Source organism: Leopardus geoffroyi, chromosome C2 (assembly GCF_018350155.1).
Source record: "Leopardus geoffroyi isolate Oge1 chromosome C2, O.geoffroyi_Oge1_pat1.0, whole genome shotgun sequence".
In the NCBI taxonomy this organism is placed as follows: Eukaryota; Metazoa; Chordata; class Mammalia; order Carnivora; family Felidae; genus Leopardus; species Leopardus geoffroyi.
In genome coordinates, this window is record NC_059333.1 from 132746266 (window position 1) to 132770395 (window position 24130).

General features: G+C 36.5%; 1 protein-coding gene across 2 annotated transcripts in view; it reads left to right on the forward strand.

The window, feature by feature from the left end:
- Positions 1–3957: 3957 nt before the first annotated feature.
- The window catches only part of CAPN7 (calpain 7), a 42418-nt gene continuing 22245 nt past the window's right edge, over positions 3958–24130 (forward strand). Inside the window, exons 1-10 of one of the 2 annotated variants that reach the window (XM_045503676.1) lie at positions 3958–4317; positions 7486–7594; positions 11803–11960; positions 12868–12935; positions 14846–15046; positions 16760–16846; positions 20009–20135; positions 20921–21006; positions 22206–22299; positions 23733–23879. In XM_045503676.1, the coding sequence (XP_045359632.1) occupies positions 4216–4317; positions 7486–7594; positions 11803–11960; positions 12868–12935; positions 14846–15046; positions 16760–16846; positions 20009–20135; positions 20921–21006; positions 22206–22299; positions 23733–23879 (1179 nt within the window). In that variant the 5' untranslated portion in view covers positions 3958–4215. The remainder of the gene's footprint in view (positions 4318–7485; positions 7595–11802; positions 11961–12867; positions 12936–14845; positions 15047–16759; positions 16847–20008; positions 20136–20920; positions 21007–22205; positions 22300–23732; positions 23880–24130) is intronic. The other variant, XM_045503675.1, reaches the window with a different exon arrangement.

Below are 24130 nucleotides of genomic sequence, written 5' to 3' on the forward strand. Positions count from 1 at the left end.
TTATATATATATATATCCATCCTAATTCTGTGCATATGTATATATATTTATTCTAATTGCAGGCATATATTTGATAAGGATATATAAATAAGCTATATATAAAATAACCTATTATATAATCTATGCATAATTACACATATAACCTATTAATATATAATTTATACATAGGGTATTCATATACAATTAAAATATATATCTAATTATATTTATATTTAATTTAGGATATATATTTAGAATATATAGATATAAATGGGATTAAGAATTTTGAATATATAATTAGGATATATACATATATATGTAGAATTAGGTTGAACCCTAGGAAGTTGCTTATTGTGACAGATATTTGACTATTTTTGACCTACAAAATGGTGATTTGATATGGCTGAGCCTAATACTTTAAATGAGCCAAAATAATAATATTTACTGGCGTTCGAAGCTCATTTTGTGCAACTTTTCCCCAGACTCTTCCGTTGTTTCTAGTTCCGGTGTCCCAATTCTTTAATGATTTGAAAAATTGTTCCCTCCTCATACTGTTGAGGAGCTATAACAAAAAAACAAAACCCAATGATTATTTTGCATATGGGAAATCACAGGGCAGTGTTGGTAGGTAGGGAAATTATTCCATTTTCCCATTATGTGGGGAGGAAAGGAGGTCACTGAAATCGGACAGTTTCTACAAGAAGTCAGGCAGGGACTGAGGCACCAGGACTGGAGTCTGGAGGGAGTGTGGGAGCACCCGAGGGCGATCCACCTGCACCCAGATAACTCACAAAAGCTTTGTCTCCTTACAAGCCCTGTGAGGTGGTGAGGCCTGGAAAAGCTGTGTTCAGACACGTTGCAGGGCCAAAACCCAAACAGCCTAAAGGGCTGCAGAGGAAGAGATTAGGAAAGCAGGAAAGTTCAAGAACATGGAGCTGGCACAGCAGCCATGGGTCCCAGCCCTGTCCTGGCATCATTAGCATGACACACGCCCTCCCCGAGCCCTGCAAGTTCAAGGCCACGAGGCCATGGAGCCATGGTCGAGAGTCTTGGCTGGGAACTGACCTTGGGCTTCCCATGCCTCCTTTTAAACTCCAGAGCAGCAGCACCTGGGGACCTGTCAGAAATGCACGTTGGAGAGAGCCCCAGCCAGACCTGCTGAATCGGAAACCCTGGGGGTGGAACCCCACTACCCCCAGGTGAGCCCGATTCAGCCAAAGTGTGAGGAGCCCTGCCTCCTTCCAGTGTCATTGCCGTCACTTCCCCGCAGCCATACAGCCATACAGCCATACAGCCATACCCGGGAACGGAAATCCTCCCTGCACCCTGGGCTCCACACTCCTGCCTCATTCTGAGCCTGACACATCCCTCTATTCCTCTCTGCTTTGCTCTTGTCTGCCTTCCTCTGGGACTGGGGGGTGAGACTCCCCAGGCTGATTGACAAGCTGCTCCTCTGGCCCTGCCAGCCCCTGCCTGCCCCCTCTCTCAGCAGTCATCCAGTGGTGTTTGCACTGTTAGCTTCTGTGCCTCCTACGGGCTCCAGTGTGAACCGCTTCGGTCCCTTTGTTCGAATCCCCCGAATCCCCCGTGTCCGGTCAAAGGAATTCTTAGCATTTGTTGACTGAAGTAACAAATGACCATTCCTAGGCTGGCAGCTTTAAAAAGAGTAATACACTACTACTAGCAATGATATTCTCTCTCCCGCCTACAGCGTCCCAGGGCAGTGCTATTTCCCGAAGCCCTTTGCAAGGCTGAATTGCAAAACTTTTGCTGCTTCTTTATTTTGCTGCTGTGACAGTGAAGCCATTTGCAGGGGGGGCGGCAAGGAATTCGACAACCCATGGGGCATCCTGAGGAGGGCTTGTATGCTGATCAGTGTCTTCTCAAGCCTACCCCTCCCTCTGGGTCTGTCCCAGCTCTCCATGTGGGCTGTCATAGTGCAAGATGAGGGCATTTGGACTTTTGACCTTAACATTGGACAAGTTCTACTGTGGTACATGTCACACACCTAGCCTAAGGTGGAGGTGTGATTGGACATCCTGGCAGATGGTCCACAGAGGTGGCCTGTCATGAGGTTCTACCACCAAACTCTCAAGATTTCTGGAGAATTCATAATTACCCAATACAAGGTCAATAAATAAATATCAATTCTCTTCCTATACACTACCAAAAACAATTGAAACTAAGCAATGCAATTGAAAATAGCATTAGTGATATGCTTAGTGATAAAATTTATTCAATGATGTGCAAGATCTGTGCACTGTAAAACATTGTTAAGATAAAACAGACCTGAACACATGAAGAGATTTACTCTGTTCATGGATTAGAAAACTCCATTTCACCGAGACTGCAGCTATTTTGGAGCTTCAACTTGCTTTTACCCTGCCTTATTTCACTCTCTTGCCTTTGTGTCTTCAATATGTAGCTCTGTCTCTGACACAAAGTAGGTGTCCAGTGTTCATTGAATAAATGAATAAGAAATAGGATTACGTGTATGGGGAATAAATGAACAAGTACGGGAAGGGATCACAACTACGTAGGAGTGCTAGAAAAGACTTCCTTCAAGATGAACTAGGAATTCTATAAGCTGTAATGAAGGAAAGAACATAAGTCATAGAAATCCTCTTATGAGTAAAACTACATTTGTCTGCTGTAGCTTCTAATCAGTTTGTGCAAGATAGTGACTGTAAATACCTTGGGAATATGGCCTGAGGTCATGTTCTGAAGGACCTTCTAATCTATGTTAAGGAATTTATATTTCATTCTTCAGTAATCAAGATGGGGGAGGGCACATTGAATATATTTAGTAGGGGAGTTCATTCATGTTTGACAATACTTGCTAAACACCTGCTGTGGATCAAGGTTTGTGTTCAGTATTACCATAAAACTGGTAAAGACGGAAGCCATCCCTGCTTCAGTTATAAAACTGTATATAGTAGCTAGCGACGAGAACTATCTTTGTTCCACGCAGCGTCCAACTCTTGTGCTTTTTACAACAGCCCAGTTTGATAGTTACTATTAACGTCACTAAATGTGAAGAATTAAAGAAACTATGGAAAGTTCCATTTAAATAAAGACTATGACTAAAAGAAAATTTATTAAGGTGTTATTAAGAAAAACATTGTATCACACATGTAAAACGTAGACTTTAATGGGTTTTGACAAACGTTTACATTTTGGCACACGTAAAAAGACATAAAAGACATAAAAAATTTCCATTATCCCAAGTTTCCCTTGTATCCCTCCCCAATTATTGATTTCTAGCATTATTGATTAGACTTGTCCTTTCCAGTGTTTCTTATGAACAGAACCATGCAATACGTACTCTGGCGTCTTGCTGCTTTGAATCATCATGATTGAATTTCGACTTTCATCCATATTGCCAGGTGAGAAAGACATTAATCAAATAACCACCTAATTAAGCCATTAATTACAACAGCATTGAGTTGAACAAAGGATAAGTACAAGTGAAGATAAATCACCTTGTTTGTTCACAATTCAACCAATATCACACACGGTGGGGGGTGCTATATAGGGTTATGATTGAGTTGGTAGAAAATAAATGTTATTAAAGGGTATCTTATGAGAATCCTATGTCCTATTTTACGTCCCTAATTTTTAAGAAATCGGTCCAGATGACTCTGGAAACTGTTCTTCCATGGCCCTTTACGCTTCCCCCACTTTTACACGTTGTGGAGAAAACAGCTCCCTAAGGCGCATGCGCCGCTCCTGCCTAGCGTTGCCAGCAACAGCCGCCGTAGGCATTGCCACACCCCCGCAAACCAAGGGGAGGTGTGCCACCCGGACTCTGCTTTCGCCTGCCCAATCCCCGGAGCCTTGGCGATCACGTGCGCGCTGCCGCCGCGCAGGCCAGGCCCCGCCTATCACCCACGTACTCCCGCGAGCCAGGCCTCGACCGCCCCATCTCCCGAGAAACTCCCGAGGGTCGGGCTACGCCTGCGCAGTGGAACCGGTGGGCGGGACGGGGGAAATGCGGTGGCCGAGAAGTGGGACGGCCGTACAGGCTGGGAGCCGGCGCGGCGTTGAGGTGGCTCGGTGTAGCCGCGGACCCGGGCTGGGAAGACCCGCTCTCCTCCCTCAGTCACTGAAAATAAACTTTGCTGCTCTTTTGGCGGCGTTCTCGAGTCCGCCTCCCGGCCTGTGCGGAGGTCGGCCAGGAGCCTTCGTTCGTCAGGTTTTCCCTCCCTCCCTCCGCCGGTGCCGGGCCTTGGCGCCATGGACGCCACGGCGCTGGAGCGGGACGCCGTGCAGTTCGCCCGGCTGGCGGTGCAGCGCGACCACGAAGGTCGCTACTCCGAGGCTGTGTTTTACTACAAGGTAGAGCGGGGGGATCGCTGCACTGTTTATGAAGCCAGGGGGCGGGTCCAGGTGCCGCGGCGGCCAGGCCCACTGAGCTTTGCTTTTCCCTCTTCCTGCTCTGTTGCCCTCCTTTGCAGGGGAGAGGCCACTCGGGCTCCTGCCACCGTGGGCGGGTTTGGTCGCGGCTTGGGAGCCACCACTTCTCTGGTTACAGTCTTGGATGGCCAGTGTCCACCGTTGAGCTACGTATGGCAGCAGTAGTTAGGCATGGGTTGTTAAGTAGCCAGCTAATTTTTGCTGTCATTTGGCTCTGATTTATGGCTGGTGGGAAGTGGTCTCTGATAAACACTGAAATAATGCATGTTCGTTGAAGAAAATAAAGTTTTAAGGAAGAATAACACGTCTCTTACCGGAGCATTTATCTTTGTGCTTGTTTGTCTACGCGTATGCACGTACACACGTTTAAAAAAAGGGAGTATAGTTGACGTGGAACGTTACATGAGTTTCAGGTGAACAACACAGTGATTCAGCTTCTCTGTACAAGACAAACTTGGATTGTACTGTTTATAGTATTTTAGCCTGTTCTTTGTATTTGAGCTTTAAAAAAGTCATTAAAGTTGCCTGTTTAATCTTATTAACGACAGATGCGTAGTATTCCATTGTGTGGATGTGCCATAATTTATTTACAGACTAATGGACATTTAGGTTCATTCTGATTTTTCAGCATCATAAGTATTGGTGCGGTTAATCTCCTTATAACTAACGCTTTACACATTTCTTGGCAGTTTATTCCTAAGTTACCGGGGGCGGAATATTTAAAGAATATGACCTTCTACAGCCCACTCTCTGCTCTCCGGTCCTGACGATTTGCAAATACACTCCTCCAGCTCTTAGCCATGGCCTCTGCTTCCTAGTGGAGGTAGCTGTATCCTCGTGATACAGTCATTTTTTTTTTTTTTTTTTTAAAGAAAGAATGTCGGACTTTGATCATACCAGTAGTAGTAATTTTTTTTTTTTTATATATAAACGTGTTTGCTATCAGTAATGTGTGGTTTGCTTTTCTCAGATTATTTTATTGCCTTCATTTAATAATCCATATTTAGAGACTTTTGGTGTGTTTCAGAATCATTCCTTTTGGACTTTTTTTTTTTGAACAATTTCGCGAAGGTGGTATGTGTTTAAAATTCATTGTGTTTTACTTTTGTGAAATAACTGACAGATATTCATAGGTTAAAATAGTGCCATATGAAACAGCTTTGTCCAAAGCAAAAGAAAATACTACACCAGTGCCTCTTATTTTGCTGTAAGATTGCATGCATGAAGAATTTTTTATCCTTGAGAAAGTCAGAACAGTGGTTGTGCTTCTAGGAACTGTTTATGTAAACTTTACCAGATATTTAGCATTTTCTGTCTTCACACTGTTGTTGAGGGATTCCTTAATTGTCATGTTCAAATATAGATTAAATGAATAAAAACTGATACCAGCAAGTTTTTAGTTGGCTTTATTTCTTTTAAGCCAGATAGTTATTTGAAAATCAGTATTTACATGCAAGATAATTGGAGGTATGAAATATATATTTATACATATATAATATCAGTTTGAGATAAACTATGTTGTATTTAGATAATAATAGTACATAAAATATTTAATGTTTACATGTAAAATTTTCTTTCTCTTATGAACTGTTTGAGTTACAGAATCTGAGGAAATCATCTTCCTTACCCCCCACAGCCTTTCTTTTTTTTTTTTTTTTTTTTCAATGTTTATTTATTTTTGGGACAGAGAGAGACAGAGCATGAACGGGGTAGGGGCAGAGAGAGAGGGAGACACAGAATCGGAAACAGGCTCCAGGCTCTGAGCCATCAGCCCAGAGCCCGACGCGGGGCTCGAACTCACGGACCGCGAGATCGTGACCTGGCTGAAGTCGGACGCTTCACCGACTGCGCCACCCAGGCGCCCCCCCCACAGCCTTTCAATAAATTTTCATATGGATCAAAACCATACTCTTCTTACTGATTATGTTAAGTTCAGTGAAACAACCCCTGCTCCACTAACTGTATTCAGAAAGTTTTGTTCAGTAGATAGCTGGCTTCTTTGGATCCAGACAATTTGGCAACAGCCTCTGCAAAGTGCACATGCTTAGGTTATTGCTAGGAAGGTGTTGCGTGGAGAAATCTCTTTATGGTCCTTCTCGCCATAGCATTTGTAACCTGTTATCCTAAAATGGTAATGGGGAGAACTAGCCGCAGCATAACTGGCTATGGGAGTATTAAAAGAACTGGAAGATGAATGCAGATTTTCTTAATTAAAATACGTTGATTCCGTACAACTGAAATCTGCTTTAAAATAGATTTAAAAGGGCACCTAGAGCACCTAGGTGGCTGAGTCAAGAGTCCGACCCTTGATTTGGGGTCAGGTCACGATCTCACTGTTCCTGAGTTCCAGCTCTGCATAGTGCTGCTTGGGATTCTTTCTCTCAATCTGTCCCTCCAGCTGGCATGATCTCTCTCTCTGTCTCAAAATAAAGTTTAAAAAAAATGTGTCACCCTTTGGCAATATTTTACATGGAAAAAAAGATTTTCCACTGTGAGATATTTAACCTTTATAATTCCCCACCCCCCCTTTTTTTTTTTTAATTTCTAATCTCAACATTCAACAAGGGGCTCAAACTTAGAACCTTGAGATCAGGAGTCGCATACTCTACTGACTGAGCCAGCAAGGCACCCTAAGCTTTATAATTTCTTACAATCTTTTTTTGACACTTAATATTTTTAGTTATCATTAACCTATTATTAGTATGAACCAGTAATAACCAGTATTATTATTATTATTATATACTTATTCTAATGCTTTTCAGGCCTAATTCATATTTTCAAGGTATATCATTTTAAGTCTGACCTATTGCATAAAAAAGGAAAGCAGAAAACATAGAAGTACAGCTATCCTGAGAAAATGTTTATAATCTCATATTTGAGTTCATAAATTTTTAACAGTATGAAAAAATTGAGAACTGAAGAAAAGGTATCGGGGGCTTATATAAAACCCACTTACTACTGTCTTAAAGACCTTATTTTGTCATTTATAGAAAGCAGTAGTGAGTTAGAAAGTGGTAGAGAAAATTCAAATTGTAATTCATTTATTAGATTCCTTTGATTTTTTATTTTTTTTATTTTTATTTTTTTTAGGAAGCTGCACAAGCCTTAATTTATGCTGAGATGGCAGGATCAAGCCTGGAACATATTCAAGAAAAAATAAATGAGTATCTGGAAAGAGTTCAGGCTTTGCATTCAGCAGGTTAGTAAAGGACTACTAAATGTCATTTTTCTCCTTCTCTCATCACATCCTTTCCCCCTATGTTTCTCTTTTTTTAATTTTTATTAAGTATAGTTGACATATATAGTGTTATATTAGCCCCCTATGTTTCTCTTTCCTTTTCATTTTCATCATTGCATCTTGATCTTCACTCTTGCTGCTCATTTCTTCTTTGGTAGTCATGTCTTTATAAGTCATAATATGGAAATAAGTGATAGATCTGTGAATAGGATACTCAGGGATAATATAGTCCAGTCTCCTCTAATTTCTCAGGAGTACAGAGATACTGAATTCCCTATATTTAAACTGTATCAGTGGCAGAGTCAGGATTAGGACCCTGTTAAAGTCTACTTTTTAAATATCTGTCACATGCCCTCTCCTGATATTAAGATCAAATGACTTCAGTTGACCCTTGAACAAACAGGGGTTTGAACTGTGTAGGTCCACTTACACACAGACTTTTTTTATGGTACTGTGAATATATTTTCTTCCTTATGATTTTCTTACTTACTTTATTTTCTTTCTTAAGATTTTCAGCTTACTTTATTGTAAGAATATAGTATATAACACATATTTAAAATATGTGTTTATCAACTTGTAAGGCTTCCAGTGAGCAGTAGGCTATTAGTAGTTAAGTTTTGGGGGAGTCAAAAGTTACATGCGGATTTCTGTCAGTGCCCCTAACCTCTTCATTGTTCAGGGGTTATGTCTCCAGTGTTAACGACTTCAGCAGCGTGTTCATAATCTCTTCTGTATCAGTATCCTCAACCTCAAGACCTTAACTAAACTCTTTTTTTAAGCCATATCTTGGAAACCAACATGTAAGTTGATACCTGGAACAACTTGTATTTACTTTTATAGTAAACAGCATGGCAAATGCTGTGACACAAGCACACAGGCTTAATGATCACAGTTTTGTTAGAGGTATGTGGCTGCTGTCAAAATCTGCTGTTGACATGGTAGAAAAGGAAGTGGTAACCTACTGATATTTAGCCTTAAAAATGGATTCATCTCACTAAGAGCTCTTGTTACCCCTTTTCTTCTGTGACCCTGCAATAAAACCACAAGCAGCTTAGAGGAGTCTTTATTCAGCATTCCGTGCTGGACTTTGTGCTGTTTTCCATCACTTGTTCTCAGTAGATCAGAGCAGTTATTAGCACATGGTTAGGAAAAAGTAGATCCCATCATTGGATTTCTTGTTAGGATAATCCTCTTAAGGACGAGATAGTTTAGTTTAAGACAGTGCCCAGAAATTGCATGTATTGAAAAGTCAACTGCCTGTGTATTAGGGCCTCAATTAATACAAAGTTCTGCTGATTCATGTAGTCAAAATAACATGAAATTCAAAGTAACTCTGTCTTCCCAGCCAAATGAGTTTATAAATAAGATATTTTTAAATGTGATATTCAGGCATGGATTGTGACAACTCTAATCTCTTGAGGAATAAAGGTTTGCCAGTGAAACAGAGGTAAAGTTCAAAAGGATTTTTAAAGCATAGCGTACCTTAATTGTTTTGCTAGCTTTTTGACCCTCTTTGTTCAACAAATGAAGTATAATTTAGAGAATCCAATGGATTAATTATTATTTTAAGCAAAAGAATCCCTTTTCAGGTGAACATTTCAGACAATGTGTAAAACAAGTTTTGCTGACAGGGGACTCTTGAGGGATAAGTTGATTTCTGGGTGGGGAAGGGTGACACAGTTTGAAATTCACCAGTATAGTATAAAGAGCTCAAGATTTAGAATTAAAAGATCTAAATTGTAGCTTGTAGCTGCAAAACCTTAGGCTAGATCAGTCCATCTCAACTGGGAACAGTTTTGTACCTCAGAAGATTTTGGGCAGTATCTGGAGAGATTTTTGGGGTTTTAGAATAGGGAGAGGTGGGAAGTATACTATGGCAACTAGTTGGGTAAAGGCCAGAGATCTTACTAAAGATCCTCCGATGCAGAGGACAGTCTATAGCAAAGAATTATCCAGGTGAAAATGTCAGTCATGTGTGACTGAGAAACTTTGGGCTAGATATTTTAACATTTTTGAACTTTGGTGTCTTCATTTTGTAAATGGGATGAGTATATGCTTCAGAGAGGTGTTAAAGTTCTAAAAAGTTGCCACCATACCTTTAAGAGAGAAAATGTGAAGCTTTTTTTTTTTTTTTAAATAACAGCTTTATTGAGCTGTAATTCACTTACCGTAAGATTCACCTTTTTAGAGTATATAATTCAGTGGTTTTTAGTATATTTCCAGAGTTGTGCAGCCATCACTGCTAATTGTAGAACATTTTTGTTGCCCCAAAAGAAACCTCTTATCCATTAGCAGTCACCCCCTCTCCATTCCTCCCACCCACTGTCCTCTAGCAGCCACTACACTAACCTACTTTGTATCTCCCTGGAGTTGCCTATTCTGGACATTTCATGTAAACAGAGTCATCCAGTATGTAGCCTTTTGTGTCTGACTTCTTTCCTTTAGCATTAATGTTTTCAGGGTTTATCCGTGTTGTAGTATATGTCAACACTTCATTCCTTTTTATGGCTGAATAATAAAGCCATTGTGTCAATATACCATATGTTGTTTATCGATTCATCAGTTGATGGACATTGTCTTGCTTCTACCTTTTGGCTGTTGTGAATAATACTGTTTGGAATGTACGTGTGTGTGTTTTTGTGTGGACATAGATTGTTAGTTCTCTTTGATATATACCCAGGAGTGAAGTTGCTGGGTCATGTGGTAGTTTTATGTCTAACTTTTTGAGGAACTGCTGAACTGTTTTCCGAAGTAGCAACACCATTTATTTCCACCAGCAATGTATGAGGGTTCCATTTCCTTCACATTCTTACCAACATTTATTATTTTCTGTCTTTCTTAATTTTAGCCACCCAAGTGGGTATAAATGTGGCATCTTGGGTTTTGGTATGCATTTCCCTGCTGGCTAATATTGAGCATCTTCTCATGGGCCAGTTGGCCATTTGAATGTCTTTGGAGAAAGGGTTGTACAGATCTTTTGCCTATTATGTAAATCAGGGCTTTCCAGAGAAACGGAAGCAATAGGATGTAAAGATATTTAGCATAAGGAATTGAATCATAACAGAGCCTCATTATGGAGGCTAAGAAATCCCATCATGTACAGTCTGCAAGCAAGAAAGACCTAAGAAAGCCAGTGGTATAGTTTTGTCCAAGTCGAAAAGCCTGAGAGGCAGGGGCGTTGATTGTGTAAGTCCCAGTCCCTGGGGCAGGAAAAGACTAAAAAAAAAAGAGAGAGAGAGACAGAGAGAAAGCCATCATTTGGAGAGGGTAAATTCTCCCTTCCTCTGCCTTTTTATTCTTTTCAGCTCCTCAGGGGATTAGTTGATGCCCACCCACATTGGGGAAGACAGTCTGCTTTTACTACCAATTCAAAGGTTAATTTCATTCAGAATCACTCTCTTAGATGTACCTAGAAACCAAGTCTAGACAAGTATCTAGGCACCCAGTAGAGTTGATACAAATTGATAAGATTAATCATCACACTCATTTTTAAAATTGGAGTTGTCTTTTTATTATTTACTTGTAAGAGATTTTTTACATTCTTGAAATAAGTCCCTTCTAAGCCTTTATATTAAAAACAAACAAATACTTATTTCAAAGAGCAGTAAAAATATATGATTATTTAACCTGGACTCAGATGAATAGGAAACAGCAGGAACTTTATCATCAGGGCCTAAGATACTGTGTCACACAATTATTGTCTGTACTGAAAAACATTGTTTTAATTTCCTTAAATAAAATAGAGTTTCTTTAGAATCAACATTTTCCAAATTTTTTTGTTTTGTCTTTGGGGCAGGGCAGGGGTATGTGAGGAGTACTCCAGGTGTTTTATTTTTTAAAGGAAGAAAGTGCTGGCAAGGATAAATTCAGGGGAAATTTTTTTTTTTTTTTTTTGTAAATAATACATTTTTGATTTTTTTGGTCTCTGGCATGTATTGTGTGATGAATTACAAAAGTAGGGATTTTTTTTTTTTTTTAGGCCTTAAAATTCAGATTGAAAGGGGAGAAATTAGTTTTTAGGGATCATTATTTGACCTTGTTTTTAAAATGAAAAATTACAAAGTTTTGATAAAAAATGTCTTAAATGTATTAAAGTGGTGTGTTTCCTGGATATATATAAATACACATAAATGTAATATTTCATCTATATGGCCCTTTTCCTATCCTAGTTCAGTCAAAGAGTGCAGATCCTTTGAAATCAAAACATCAGTTGGACTTAGAGCGTGCTCATTTCCTTGTTACACAAGCTTTTGACGAAGATGAAAAAGGGAATGTGGAAGATGCCATAGAATTGTATACCGAAGCTGTAGATCTCTGTCTGAAAACCGTATGTATAGCTACTAAATTTGGTGGGATTAAGCAAAGAGATTTCTTCTGTTACTGGTGAATTTTATTTAACAATTCCTTTAAGAAAAAAAATTACTGTATCGTTAAGAAATATAATTAAGTCACTCCTCATTAAAAGATGATGAAGAGTAGATAATTAATGATGGATTTTTAACATTTTGTTAAAAAATGGAGTTTTAAGATTGAATCGTTAGGCAATGTTGTTGTTGTTTTTAATTTTAGGTGTTATTTTTTAACCTGTTTAAACCCATGTACCTAAAATTAGTACAGGAAGAATTCACCAGCACAAATCCATGAATTTAGAATAAACCTCCCCCCATTTTTTTTTTTTAATTTCATACATTAAAAAATAAGTGGTTTGGGAGAGCTTTATTGTGTTGCAATGTAAAATCTATATGCTGAGGGGCTTTTACTGCTTCCTGTGGACCCTGTTTGGGACAGTTAGCTTTAAGGGACATCTAGGGCATGAGAGAGAGCAGTGTAGTGTATTTGATAGGAAGATGAGGTGGAATGATAGAGAGTGGTGTTCTCAGTATTGTCAGAGGACTGGCTTTTTGTCCAGGGAAACCATCTTGCCTGATTCTGTAGGAACCTGAGACCGGGGGTGAGTGTTGGTCTCCTGAGGCTCCTGCTGCCAGCTTTCCATGACACCATGTTTGTACAGTTGTGGCTCGTTTACCACATGACGTGGTCTTAAAGTTTACCTCAGTGACATGTTTTCAATGCTGTTTTAAATGATACCTTTAAGGATGAAAACAAATGGTCATCTTGGTTTATTCTCTCGTTATTTGAAGAAATATATTGCGTTATAAATTATCTGCTTAGAAATATGGATCAAGCAAAGAAAAAAATTATGCTTCAGAATGTCTGTCTCTCTTTCTCTTAAGTCTTATGAAACTGCTGATAAAACTCTGCAAAATAAACTGAAACAGTTGGCTCGACAGGCACTAGATAGGTGAGTTTTGGTCACTCAAGTTCTTATCATGGATAGCAGTGTACTGTGTTACTTAAATTTGATAGATGTCTCTAAATGTGTTGTAGAGTTCATAGTGACAAACGTCCATCTTTAACCTGAGATCTAGAGCAAGTCGACCTTCTTCCTCTGGATGAATTTCTTTCTTTCTAGTTCCCTGCTTTCAACTCAAGAAATAACAAATCAGTCAAGACACTTTTTATTTAGTGTTTGCTATGTGTAAAACAAAATGATTATGATATTGATATGATTATGATATTGAAGTGGAAGACTTCCTTCTGTTGTGTCGTACCAGATTTCCAGAGAGCCTTCCAGAACTACTATTAAAATTAGAGAAATTGACATTGAGCTGGCCTGCGTCCATATACATACCCCCAAATTATATAGTATCTGTAGCTCTTTCAACTCTTTGCTCAGATGTCCACTTTCCAACAAGGCTTTGCCCTAACCATTTCATTTAAGATGGAATCTCCTCCAGTACTTTCCTCTTGCTTACTCTTTTTCCCACAGACCTTACCACTTTCTAAAGTATATGACATTTACCAGTTTTATTATGTTTATTATGAATGTCTGTGCCCCTTTGAACGCCAACCCTCCATGTAAACTGTGAGTGCAGAGAATTTTGTCTGTTTTGTTCAATGCTGTAGCCACCTAGCTGAGTGCCAGACATATAGTATGTGCTCAGTGGGTATTTGAGAATGAATAGATTTATGCAAGAGAACTATACCTCTTAAAAAAGAGTGTTAGAGATGAAAGTAAAGGATGGAAATCACATTTATGTATGAATAAAATTACCTCTTTTTGAGGATCTTACTAGGTAGCTATACCACCCCCAGCCCTTCTTTTTTTTTTTATTGAGGTATAAGAGTCATCCTTCCTTTTTGTTGCCATCATCTAACATTTAGTTTGTCTCTCCAGATTCATGAGGATATGAGCACTTGACACATAGTTATCTTCTCCATTTTCACTTCACTAGTCAGAATCATAGGTGATGTTTATTACCCATGTGGATAACCCATCCGGTATCCTCTGAGTGCACCCTAAGCACAGAGGGGTGGGTCGGTCATTGGCTTCTTTGAGGGTCTGTTCAAAATTATGGGTCCTCTTCCTAAGAAAAATGTACATAAAATTTTTTTCATGTACATTTCATGTAATTTCAGTGTTCACAAGATTCCTGAAGCTCCTATGTGGACCTCAAGTTAAGAACTTCTGTTTGAACCTTTGACAAAACAAAGCCACAATTTCCTTGGATATCATGTGACACATTCCATGATCAACTCTTGCCCTGGTCTCATCTCCTCCTGCCTCTCATTTGTACTTTTTACAGGGGTGTCATCCATTCTTTTGAAGTTATCTTTAACTTGTTGTGCTATTTCATACTCCTGCACATCTGCACGTGCTCTTCTCGCTACTTAGAATGCTCCCTCAGTCCCCAGGTGGACTTCTGTGGCTCTCACATCCAGTTCAGAAAAACCTCCCCTGACTCACCCTTTTTTCTCGGTCATTAAGTTAATGTCTTCTGCCGTGTGTTCACTCGCATGTAATACTTCTAGCATCTGTCACTTTTGATGCAGTTGTCTTTCTTTCCTCACAAAATTCTGAACACCTTAAGAGAAGAGATTGCATTTTATACATTCTTGTATCCCCCTTACTTTGCATAGTATCTGACATGCAATAAGTGCTCAATTAATGTTCTCAGTAATATTATCAATGTTTATCAGTAGCGAAATACTGAATCTTTGGGAAGTAGCTTAAGTAGTGAACTGTTGACTGGTATGTATGAATCTTACTAGTTTTACATTAGGAATGCTTGACTGGTTCTTGAAGTAAATTTTATTTTCTGGAAAGCTTAAAAACTAGAACAGTTTTTCTGTACCTTTTTCTTATTATAGAGCAGAAGCATTGAGTGAGCCTTTAACAAAACCATTATGTAAAATCAAGTCAACAAATATCAAACCAAAGCCACCTCCAACGAGAGCACATTTTCCACTAGGGACTAGTCCCTTCCTTGAAAGACCTCAGCCCTTTATAAGTCCACAGTCATGTGATGCACAAGGACAGAGATATACAGCAGAAGAAATAGAAGTTCTCAGGTAAATCAGTTTACGATTCATTGTAATGAATAATTTTGTTAACATAATCAACACAGGTAATTTAATTTTCATCAGGTTCGCTGAGTTGTATTCACATCTTTGTTATGGTGTGTTGTGCTCTTATTCAGGTATAAATTATATTGCCATATAGCCATAACTTGAAATAGTTAAAATTTGTTCTCATATAATTTAGTGTTAGCATTTTTAGGAGGTCTTTCTGAAAATCCTAACGTACTTTAAAATCGAACACTGAAAAGGTTAATAAAATAGAGCTATGGTAGACCACTCATAATCTATGCAACTGGTAACCAGAGCCCATTAGGGAAAACAGTTGTCACCTTGAAATAGTTCAGACCTAGGTCAGCAAAGGGAATGGTCTTTAAAGGGTTATAAAAAAGAAAATGAAGAAAAAACAGAATATGTGACAGAGACCTCATTGCAAAGCCAAAATGATGTACTGTCTGGTTCTTTACAGAAAACATTTGCCAATCCCTGGTTTAGGAAGCCAACTCAGAGTCTGGAAGCAGCCTCAGGGGATATTAAAAATGCAAAACAACAAAGTTGTGGAAATCCTTGTGATTGTGTTGTGAGCCAGTGTAGATGGGCTAAAGCCAGTGTGGCTTTTCTTCAGTTGGAGGAGATCCAAAGTGCTCATAACTGTGCAAGTCATGTAGTCTCACTTTTAATTTCCTAAAATTGAACTGAAAGGCTTCCTTCGTTTGCAACAGCCACCAGAAGGCAGTTTTCTTTTTTTTCTTCCTGAAGATTTTCATTCTTCTACTAATGTGACTTATTTTGCCTAGAACAATTGCACATGAACCAATACAACACACAGGACAAAGAAGGGTGGTTTTGGAGTTGAGAGACCATAAGTAACAGTCCAACACTGAGGCCACTCAGCATCCATATGCTCCTTTCTACACACATTTGAATTTCATGCTACAACAAAACAACTCTACCATTTCTGCCTAACAGACTTCAGCTATCCTTTATACAGGTGAAAAGTTCTCATCCTCCCAAAATGAGAATACACAGTCATTGTATCCATTGCTCACTGTATTATTAACCAGTCCTCAAGGTCAGTCACAGTCTCACTGAATATTATTACCTAAAGACTAAATTGTGAAGCTACCCTGAAACTACTTCTAAATAAAATGAGGGAAAGAAACAGAAGAAGAGAATAGTTGTTACATACAAATAAACATATACACAAAATATGCAAAGCTGCTACAAACCACATTTCTTTAATTTGTCAACGACCATAGCTTCCTTCTTGCACTACCCATCACTCATGCTCATAACCAGAAAATCTGAAGGACATATTTTTCAGAATTGTAAATGTCATGTTTTTTAAGTTCCAAAATAACTAAGTGATCACTTTCTCCCTTTGGGCTTAGGATAGAAGCCGAAGTTTTGTGTCCTGGTGTCAGGGATACTTTTGATACCTTTAGTATAGGCTTATCTTGAGACCATGGTTTAGTTGTGAAGGGTGTTAGTTTTAAAAGGATAACTCTCACTGAATTGAACTGAGTTATTTTTTGGTATTCAACTATTTTGTGAAAATGATATTAAAATAAAGATATCAACAGTATGAGATTGTCACTTTAATTTTACTACAGCACCATACCTTGTCATATAATTTTAAGGCGTTTAAATGAGATTGGTAGTTAAGATAAACTTGAACAATTAGATTTTTTTTCTTGTGCTTTATAGGACAACATCAAAAATAAATGGTATAGAATATGTTCCTTTCATGAGTATTGATCTGAGGGAACGTTTTGCCTATCCAATGCCTTTTTGGTAAGTAAGTACTATTGTAATTTCTACTTCCAAGATCATTTTAATTTTTCTGTAGTTTTTCCATACTCTGAAATCCAACTTAATTCACAGCCTTGAAATTATAATTTGTAATAAAAATTTGGAAGAGAGGTACAGCTGTGAGAAAAAGGTAAGGCAACATAGCAAGAGTATCTCTGTTGTCATTTGCCTGGTAATGGGTACGTACGAATCTCCTTTTGCCTACCATTACACTAGCACAGTACCTGGCACAGAGTAAGCCCTCAGTAAATGTTTGTCAAAATGGTGTTTGAATCCCAACAACAAAGTCAGTAAAGAAATTGAATGGAAAAGTTACAGAATGACAGTGTCATTGTTTACTAAAATCCAGTTCAAGAAAGGGTTAATTTTGAAAGTGTTGGTTAGTACAGCCTTCCAGCACTGTGGCAACTTATATTAAGAGCCTTGAAAATGTTATTTGGTTCATGACTCCTGGCTTCTACTAATCCTAAGGAAATAAAGATTTGGCTAAATATGTGTATAATAAGAGCATTCATCAAAACATCTGTGAGAGCAAAAAATTACTGAAACAAACTATCCAAAAATATGGAAATGATTAAATTAATGGCTCATCTATGTTATAGTAAATGTTTATGCTACCAATAAAAAACGCATCTTTGAGAGATGTAGGGAAAATGCTTGCAGTGTAGTAAATTAAAAAAGAAAAAATGTGGATGTTGTATGTGTATTTTTCCTTTTTTATGTATTTATAGAGATGTAGAAAAAAGATATAAAGGTACACATCCAGTATTTACAGTGGTTATCTTGATGGGAAAATTGGGTGATTTAATTTTTAAAAATTTTTCAAAATTTTTGCAATGAACTTGTTATACTTACCAGAAGAAAATCAGAGTTGATTGTTTATTATATACAGAATATGTAAAAGGCTCTATAAAGAACAAAAGGGCTCTTTCCCATTTTCTAGTGTTTTGTTATTCTTAGATGGGCAAAAGTTAGATATCTCCAAGCCAATGGGTTATCAATCTAAGTTTTTGCACTCAACCATGTGATGCTGGTTACTGATTAGAGTCTGAGACATTTTTATATCTGAGAGGTTCTATAGTATTGATCGATGTTAAGGGCACACAAATTCTAGAGCCAGACTATCCAGTTTCATATCCTGTATGATGCTGGGCAAGTTGTTAAATCTGTCGCAGATTTTAAAATAATAGTAGAATCTGCCTCATAGTGTTACTGTAATTAGTCAATAAAATACAGAGCACTTACTGGTGCTTGTTATATTGTTAATATAATAAGGGTTAACTGGTAGAAAAATAATTTGTTAAATGCTAAATTATATTACAAAATTTGGTTGTACATTTCAGACACTTCAAAGTGTTTACAATACACAAGAAAACAAAAAATGTATCCCTTTGAACAATAATTTCACTTCAGGAAACCATTTCTGAAAAGTGTTTATGGATGTAGTAAAAAATTGATATAAAAGATATTCATCAATATTGTAATTGTGAACGTGTGAATCAGTTATTCTAATATATTCTTAAATGGTTATGTCCAAGTAGAGATGTAAACTTGCAGTTCCAGTTTTTGTGTAACAAGTTAAGATAAATCATGTTTTTAGTGCTCATGCAACAGAAAGTCTTTAAGACAGATACTATACAATGATGAACAACATGTTTTCAAGAAATTAAGTAACATGGGAAAATGCTTATAATTGAAACGCTAAAATGTAACACCATGCAAATTCCCTTAATTTAGGCATAAGACTGGTCACAGTTGGAATTTTACATGTTTTGTATAAGATTACTTGTTTAATGCCAGGCTTCCACGGTGGATTATAAATTTCATAAGGACAGAGAACATGTCTACTTTAATTAAATTATGCTCCAGTAATCAGAAGAAAAAGTAACAGTAAATATTTCAAAATTCACAGGTAACAGACTAATGAAGAAGGGCTCCACAATTTGTAAATCTTTGGCTAGAAAGGTTGAGTGATTAAAGTTACAAGAAAACATTGAATTTGATAACTGTGGGGACTTTTGAGAGAGCGGATATTAAGGAATCTTGGATTTACTCTATTCTCATATGGCAGGTTAATACAAAGTGATTAAACTATGAATTTGAATTAACTTTATATTTTCCCCTAAAATTTTGTGATGGCTGTCTTTAAATTCTTCTTAATTCATTCAGCTCATTTTCCATTAACAATCAGCTACTGTTAACTACTCAGGTACCAAAATGTTACCTAGAACACCAGTGGTTCTATGAGACGATCATCAAAAAGTTTGAGAAGTGTTATATATGATGGTCTAAGAAATTTACATAAACCTTGGTTTATTAAACATTTACAGATGTCCTCTAATGAAAAAAAAACAACGTAGGAGTTTGTAGATCACACCTGATCACAGAACCTCCTTTTGCCTAGTATCAACACTTTCTGCAAAAAGCATATTTGCTTCAGTTTGCATATCATAAACTTTGTGTTATCCTAGAAATCTTAAGAAACCTGAAGACTGTTACCCTTCTTCTAGAAGAGGTTTAAGGAAAGGTAGATGTTTTTTATTTTGTGCTATACATTAATTTTAGAGGAATTCTACACAGTGTATTCCCAACACACAGTGAGTTAGAGGGTAATGGATAAGAATGGTGGATTTGGCACCAGAGACCTGGATTCAAATACCACTTCTGCCACTTTTTAGCTGTATGACCTTGGCAAGTTAATCACTTTAAGCCTTTTACAAAAATACTTGCTTTAATGGAATTGTTTTAAAGGTTAAATGAATAGCGTATGTAAAATACTTGAGCATGATGCCTAACACGTGGTTATTACTTAGTACTTAGCTACTCTAAACGTTAGCCTTGCAGAGAAGAGTCTGTCGAGCCACGGTAAGGATCTGTAGCTTCCTAGGTCCCTTTGATTTGAATCAGTTTGTATTGTAATTAATGGCTCCACTTTATTGAAACTGAATTCCTTGAATATAACAATGCTACATTAAACTTTTAAATTATATTCTTAAAGCAGTATTTTAGGATGGTACAAGCATAGCTATGATCATTATACCTCCCCCCTAAAAAATCTCTAGGAAATTTAATTTTGTTTTTGTGTTATTTTTAAAGATTAATTTTGTTATTAGTAGTAGTATTTAATTTTTATTATTACCTCAGTGATAGATGGGGCAAGCTACCGTTATCACCTAAACAAAAAGCTACATTTTCCAAATGGGTACGACCAGAAGACCTCACCAACAATCCTACAATGATTTATACTGTGTCCAGTTTTAGCATAAAGCAGGTAAATATTTTATATAATTTTATATGAAAGCTAACATTTTGAAGTAATTTAAATGTAGATTTGGGTTTTTTCTTAGTTTTTATTATATACTGAGGTGCATGAGTATAATTGGAAAGATTATTCTGCACACTTTGACTTAGACATACTGGGATAATATAAGTAAGTGTTTTGAGCAGTTACAGATTTTTATATAGACCCTGTTTATCAATATGTTCTTACAGATGAGATAGTTGAAGATCTGAACATCACCTTTGATAAGAGAATATATATTTTTTAAAAAGGGAGATATTAGGCTTATTAAAAACACTTCAGTGGTAGAACAACAATATGGCTTTATTGCAAGCTTTATTAATAAAAGTTTTGCATTGACGTACAGATATCTTCCAATTGGTATAAAAACAATGGTACTAAAATATTATGATTCAAGAATCTTTTCATGTGCATGTTCACTTTAATTGGTAATATGATAATAAACCATTTTTTAAAATACCTTTAAATTATCATTAAAAATGTGTGGATTTGGTGAAGTATGCTTTTATCCATGTAAGAAATACATCATTCATATGTATTCTAAATTAACTTTATTGAAATACCTTAGTTTTTCTAGGATTCGTTTGAAGAAAATTTGTATGAGTTGGCAGCATAGCATTTCTATTTATTATTTTAGTATTCAAGCAACAGTTAGGGTACTCCGTATAAAAAGTTGGTGCTTAGGTGCAGTGATTAAATAATGTTGAAATTACATGAATGAACGAATTGATATATTAATAAATTCTTATTAACAGACAATAGTATCAGATTGTTCCTTTGTGGCATCACTGGCTATCAGTGCAGCTTATGAAAGACGATTTAATAAGAAGTTGATTACCAGGTAAAATTTTGTATTTGTCCCTTTAGCCCTTTTCATGTAATTGTTTCTTAACTAGAAATTAATAGCTTAGGTCTTATCTGCATAGAAAGCGAAGAAGGCATTTCACTTAGAATATGTTACCTTGTATGTTAAGCAGATGATTTGTGAATGTGGAAAGGTTCCCTAAAATAGTCTAAGAACATATGCATGTGTGTTATATATATATATATAATATATACATACATACATGTATGAAATAAGTATATTTTGAAGTAAATGAAATTGGTAAAATAAAATTATGTCATATGTATAATTATACTCTATGGTAGCCACTAGCCACGTGTGGATATTGAATACTTGAAATGGGCTAGTCTGAATCAAAACGGGTTGTTAAGTGTAAAATGCATCAGATTTTTGAAAACTAAGCACAAAAAAATATAAAATTGGAAAATATCTCAAATTTTTATAGTGATAACACATTGAAATAGTATTTTGGATAAGTTCAGTTAAAATATATTAAAATATCCTACTGAAAAATGTAAAATATTTCTGTTGGCTAGAACTGCTTTAGAGTGTCCTGAAATGTTACCAAAATACTTTTTTTCTCAATTTTTAAAAGTTTTATTAGCTTAAAATCATTCATTGTAAAAATTAAGCATTATAATTTTTTCATGCAACTTGTCCTGAGTGATTTTTGTGTAAGTCCTGAGATTACAAAGATGAATTAAATACAGACCTTAGTTTCAAGCTGTTTACCATCTTGGATAAATAGTTCATATAAATAATATGTAGTGTAAAAGAAAATTGATACTGATACAAGTATCTTATTGGATAATTTTGTGTAACTTTATCTCTGTCAGAGTTGTAGTTAAGTAGTTCTGGTTAACTGAAATGGTCTTTTCTTGAGCCAGTGGTAGAAGATTATTTTAACTGGCTTAAAATATATCCACTTAGTAGAAAATTTATTAGAGTACATAATTAAAAGCTTAGTATTTTTCAGAGTATTGTGAAATTTATTCCCTGTTGTGTGATCTCGTAAGATACTTTCTTTGTATTAAATAAGCATGAAATTCTTTTTCTAGGCCTATTATAGAAAAATATTCTCAAGTTTATTTTTATAAAATTGCCAAGACATCTGTCTAAATAAAATATAATATCCTGCTTAGTAGTTTATATTGAATATTAATTTGGTATTTCAATATTTATTTTCCTTACAAAAGCATAATTTATCCTCAGAATAAGGATGGTGAGCCAGAATACAATCCATGTGGAAAGTATATGGTAAAACTTCACCTCAATGGTGTCCCAAGAAAGGTGAATAATGTCTCTCCCCATCCCCAACCCCTTCTCTCTCTCCCTTCCCCACCTTTGAATATTGAGTAGAATCATTAAGAAATGTTAATTTGTGTAAACATTTAAAAAGATTTTGAGTCTGGTTTTATGCATATTACTACTGATAACATCATATGTTAATAATTAAAACTAAAAATCAAGAAAGTCATTTTAAAAATGGTTTTGGGAAATTTATAGAAAGTTTCAGAAAGTAACAATGAGCTAATGACTACCAATGCTTAAACTTTAATCTGATAGTTTTTAATTGATTAAAAAAGAAAAGGAAATCAGACAAAACTAAATCTGTTAGGTCACAAGAGTTTATATGTATAGTCATAAGTTCAGATCTAAGAAGTCTTTAGAATTATGTTTTCCTTTATGAAATATATACGCAGTTTTAAATTACACTAGTTTCTTTAAGAACCGTGAACCTGTTGTGATGGCCTGGCATTGTTGGGATTCTCTAGCTCTTGTCTACTCTGAAGTCTGTGGATCAACATTAGCACTTCCTGGGAACTTACTAGAATTGCAGAATTTTAGGCCTTACCTTGAACCTACTGAATGAGAATCTGCATTTAAACAGTCCTTTCAGTTTGAGAAGCTGAGTTGTTGTTCAGTGGCTCAGTAATACTCAAATTTTGGTGTGTATAGAAGTAGGTGCAGGGCTTGTTAAAACAGATTTTTGGGCCCCACCCCCAGAGTTTCTGGTTCAGAAGTTGTGGGTGGGGCCATAATTTGCATTTCTAACAAGTTCCCAGGTGACACGGATGCTGCTGAGAACACCCTTTGAGAACTGCTGCTCTAGCTGATTACTTAAAATTATTGAGAATGGTTTTTCTGAACTGTAATCTTTAACTCCTTGTTTAAAGAATCTTTGAAAATGTAGTTGCATGATTCTCATATTAGTGTTAGATCGAAATTCTTCCTATCCTTGTTTCCCAAATCACTTTATAATGTGAACTAGAAACTGTATTTGTGGTGATCTCTTCCCTTATTTAAATATATTTTTTAGCCATAATATTCTACTTTTACAACTGAACATGAGTCTTTTTCTAGGTTTAGGTTAAAGTTACAGATAGTAATAATATTTTTACCTTAATAGTGAAGCCCTTTTGTAATTATTTTAGATATAATGTACATTTCTAGAATCTGTAATAATTTTGATGGTAGATCCATTTAACCAGTTGGCTCAAAGGTATCACCTGATAGGGAGATTAGCCTGTAAAATTGAATAAAGACATATATGTATAACATTTTATAATTGACCAGATTCTAGAAATCTGAAACTATCATGATCTTTATAATAGTCATATTGTGCCTTTGTTTCATCTGTATGAAAGGTATTTTTTTCCTTGATAGGAAGGATTTTAAGATATTTTGTACCACCTAAGGAAATTAATGTTCTCTTTCTCCAGGTGATAATTGATGATCAGTTACCTGTTGATCATAAGGGAGAATTGCTCTGTTCTTATTCTAACAACAAAAGTGAATTATGGGTTTCTCTCATAGAGAAAGCATATATGAAGGTCATGGGAGGATATGATTTCCCAGGATCCAATTCAGTAAGTAACAGGATGATCCAGACAGACTTATATTATCCAGTATGACTATTTTGAGAGATTATGGAGGATATGTTTGTTTAAAGGAAAATAAAACAATATTAACTCCTGAAAAATGCTGATCCAATTCCCCTGTTAAGGAAGTACTTATTTTCTTTTACAAGGATAGAGCGTTGTAAAGACTCAGTATTCAGGGAAGCTTACAATATATATCTCCTGTCCTGTTGGGATACAAGACCGGTTAGATACAGTGT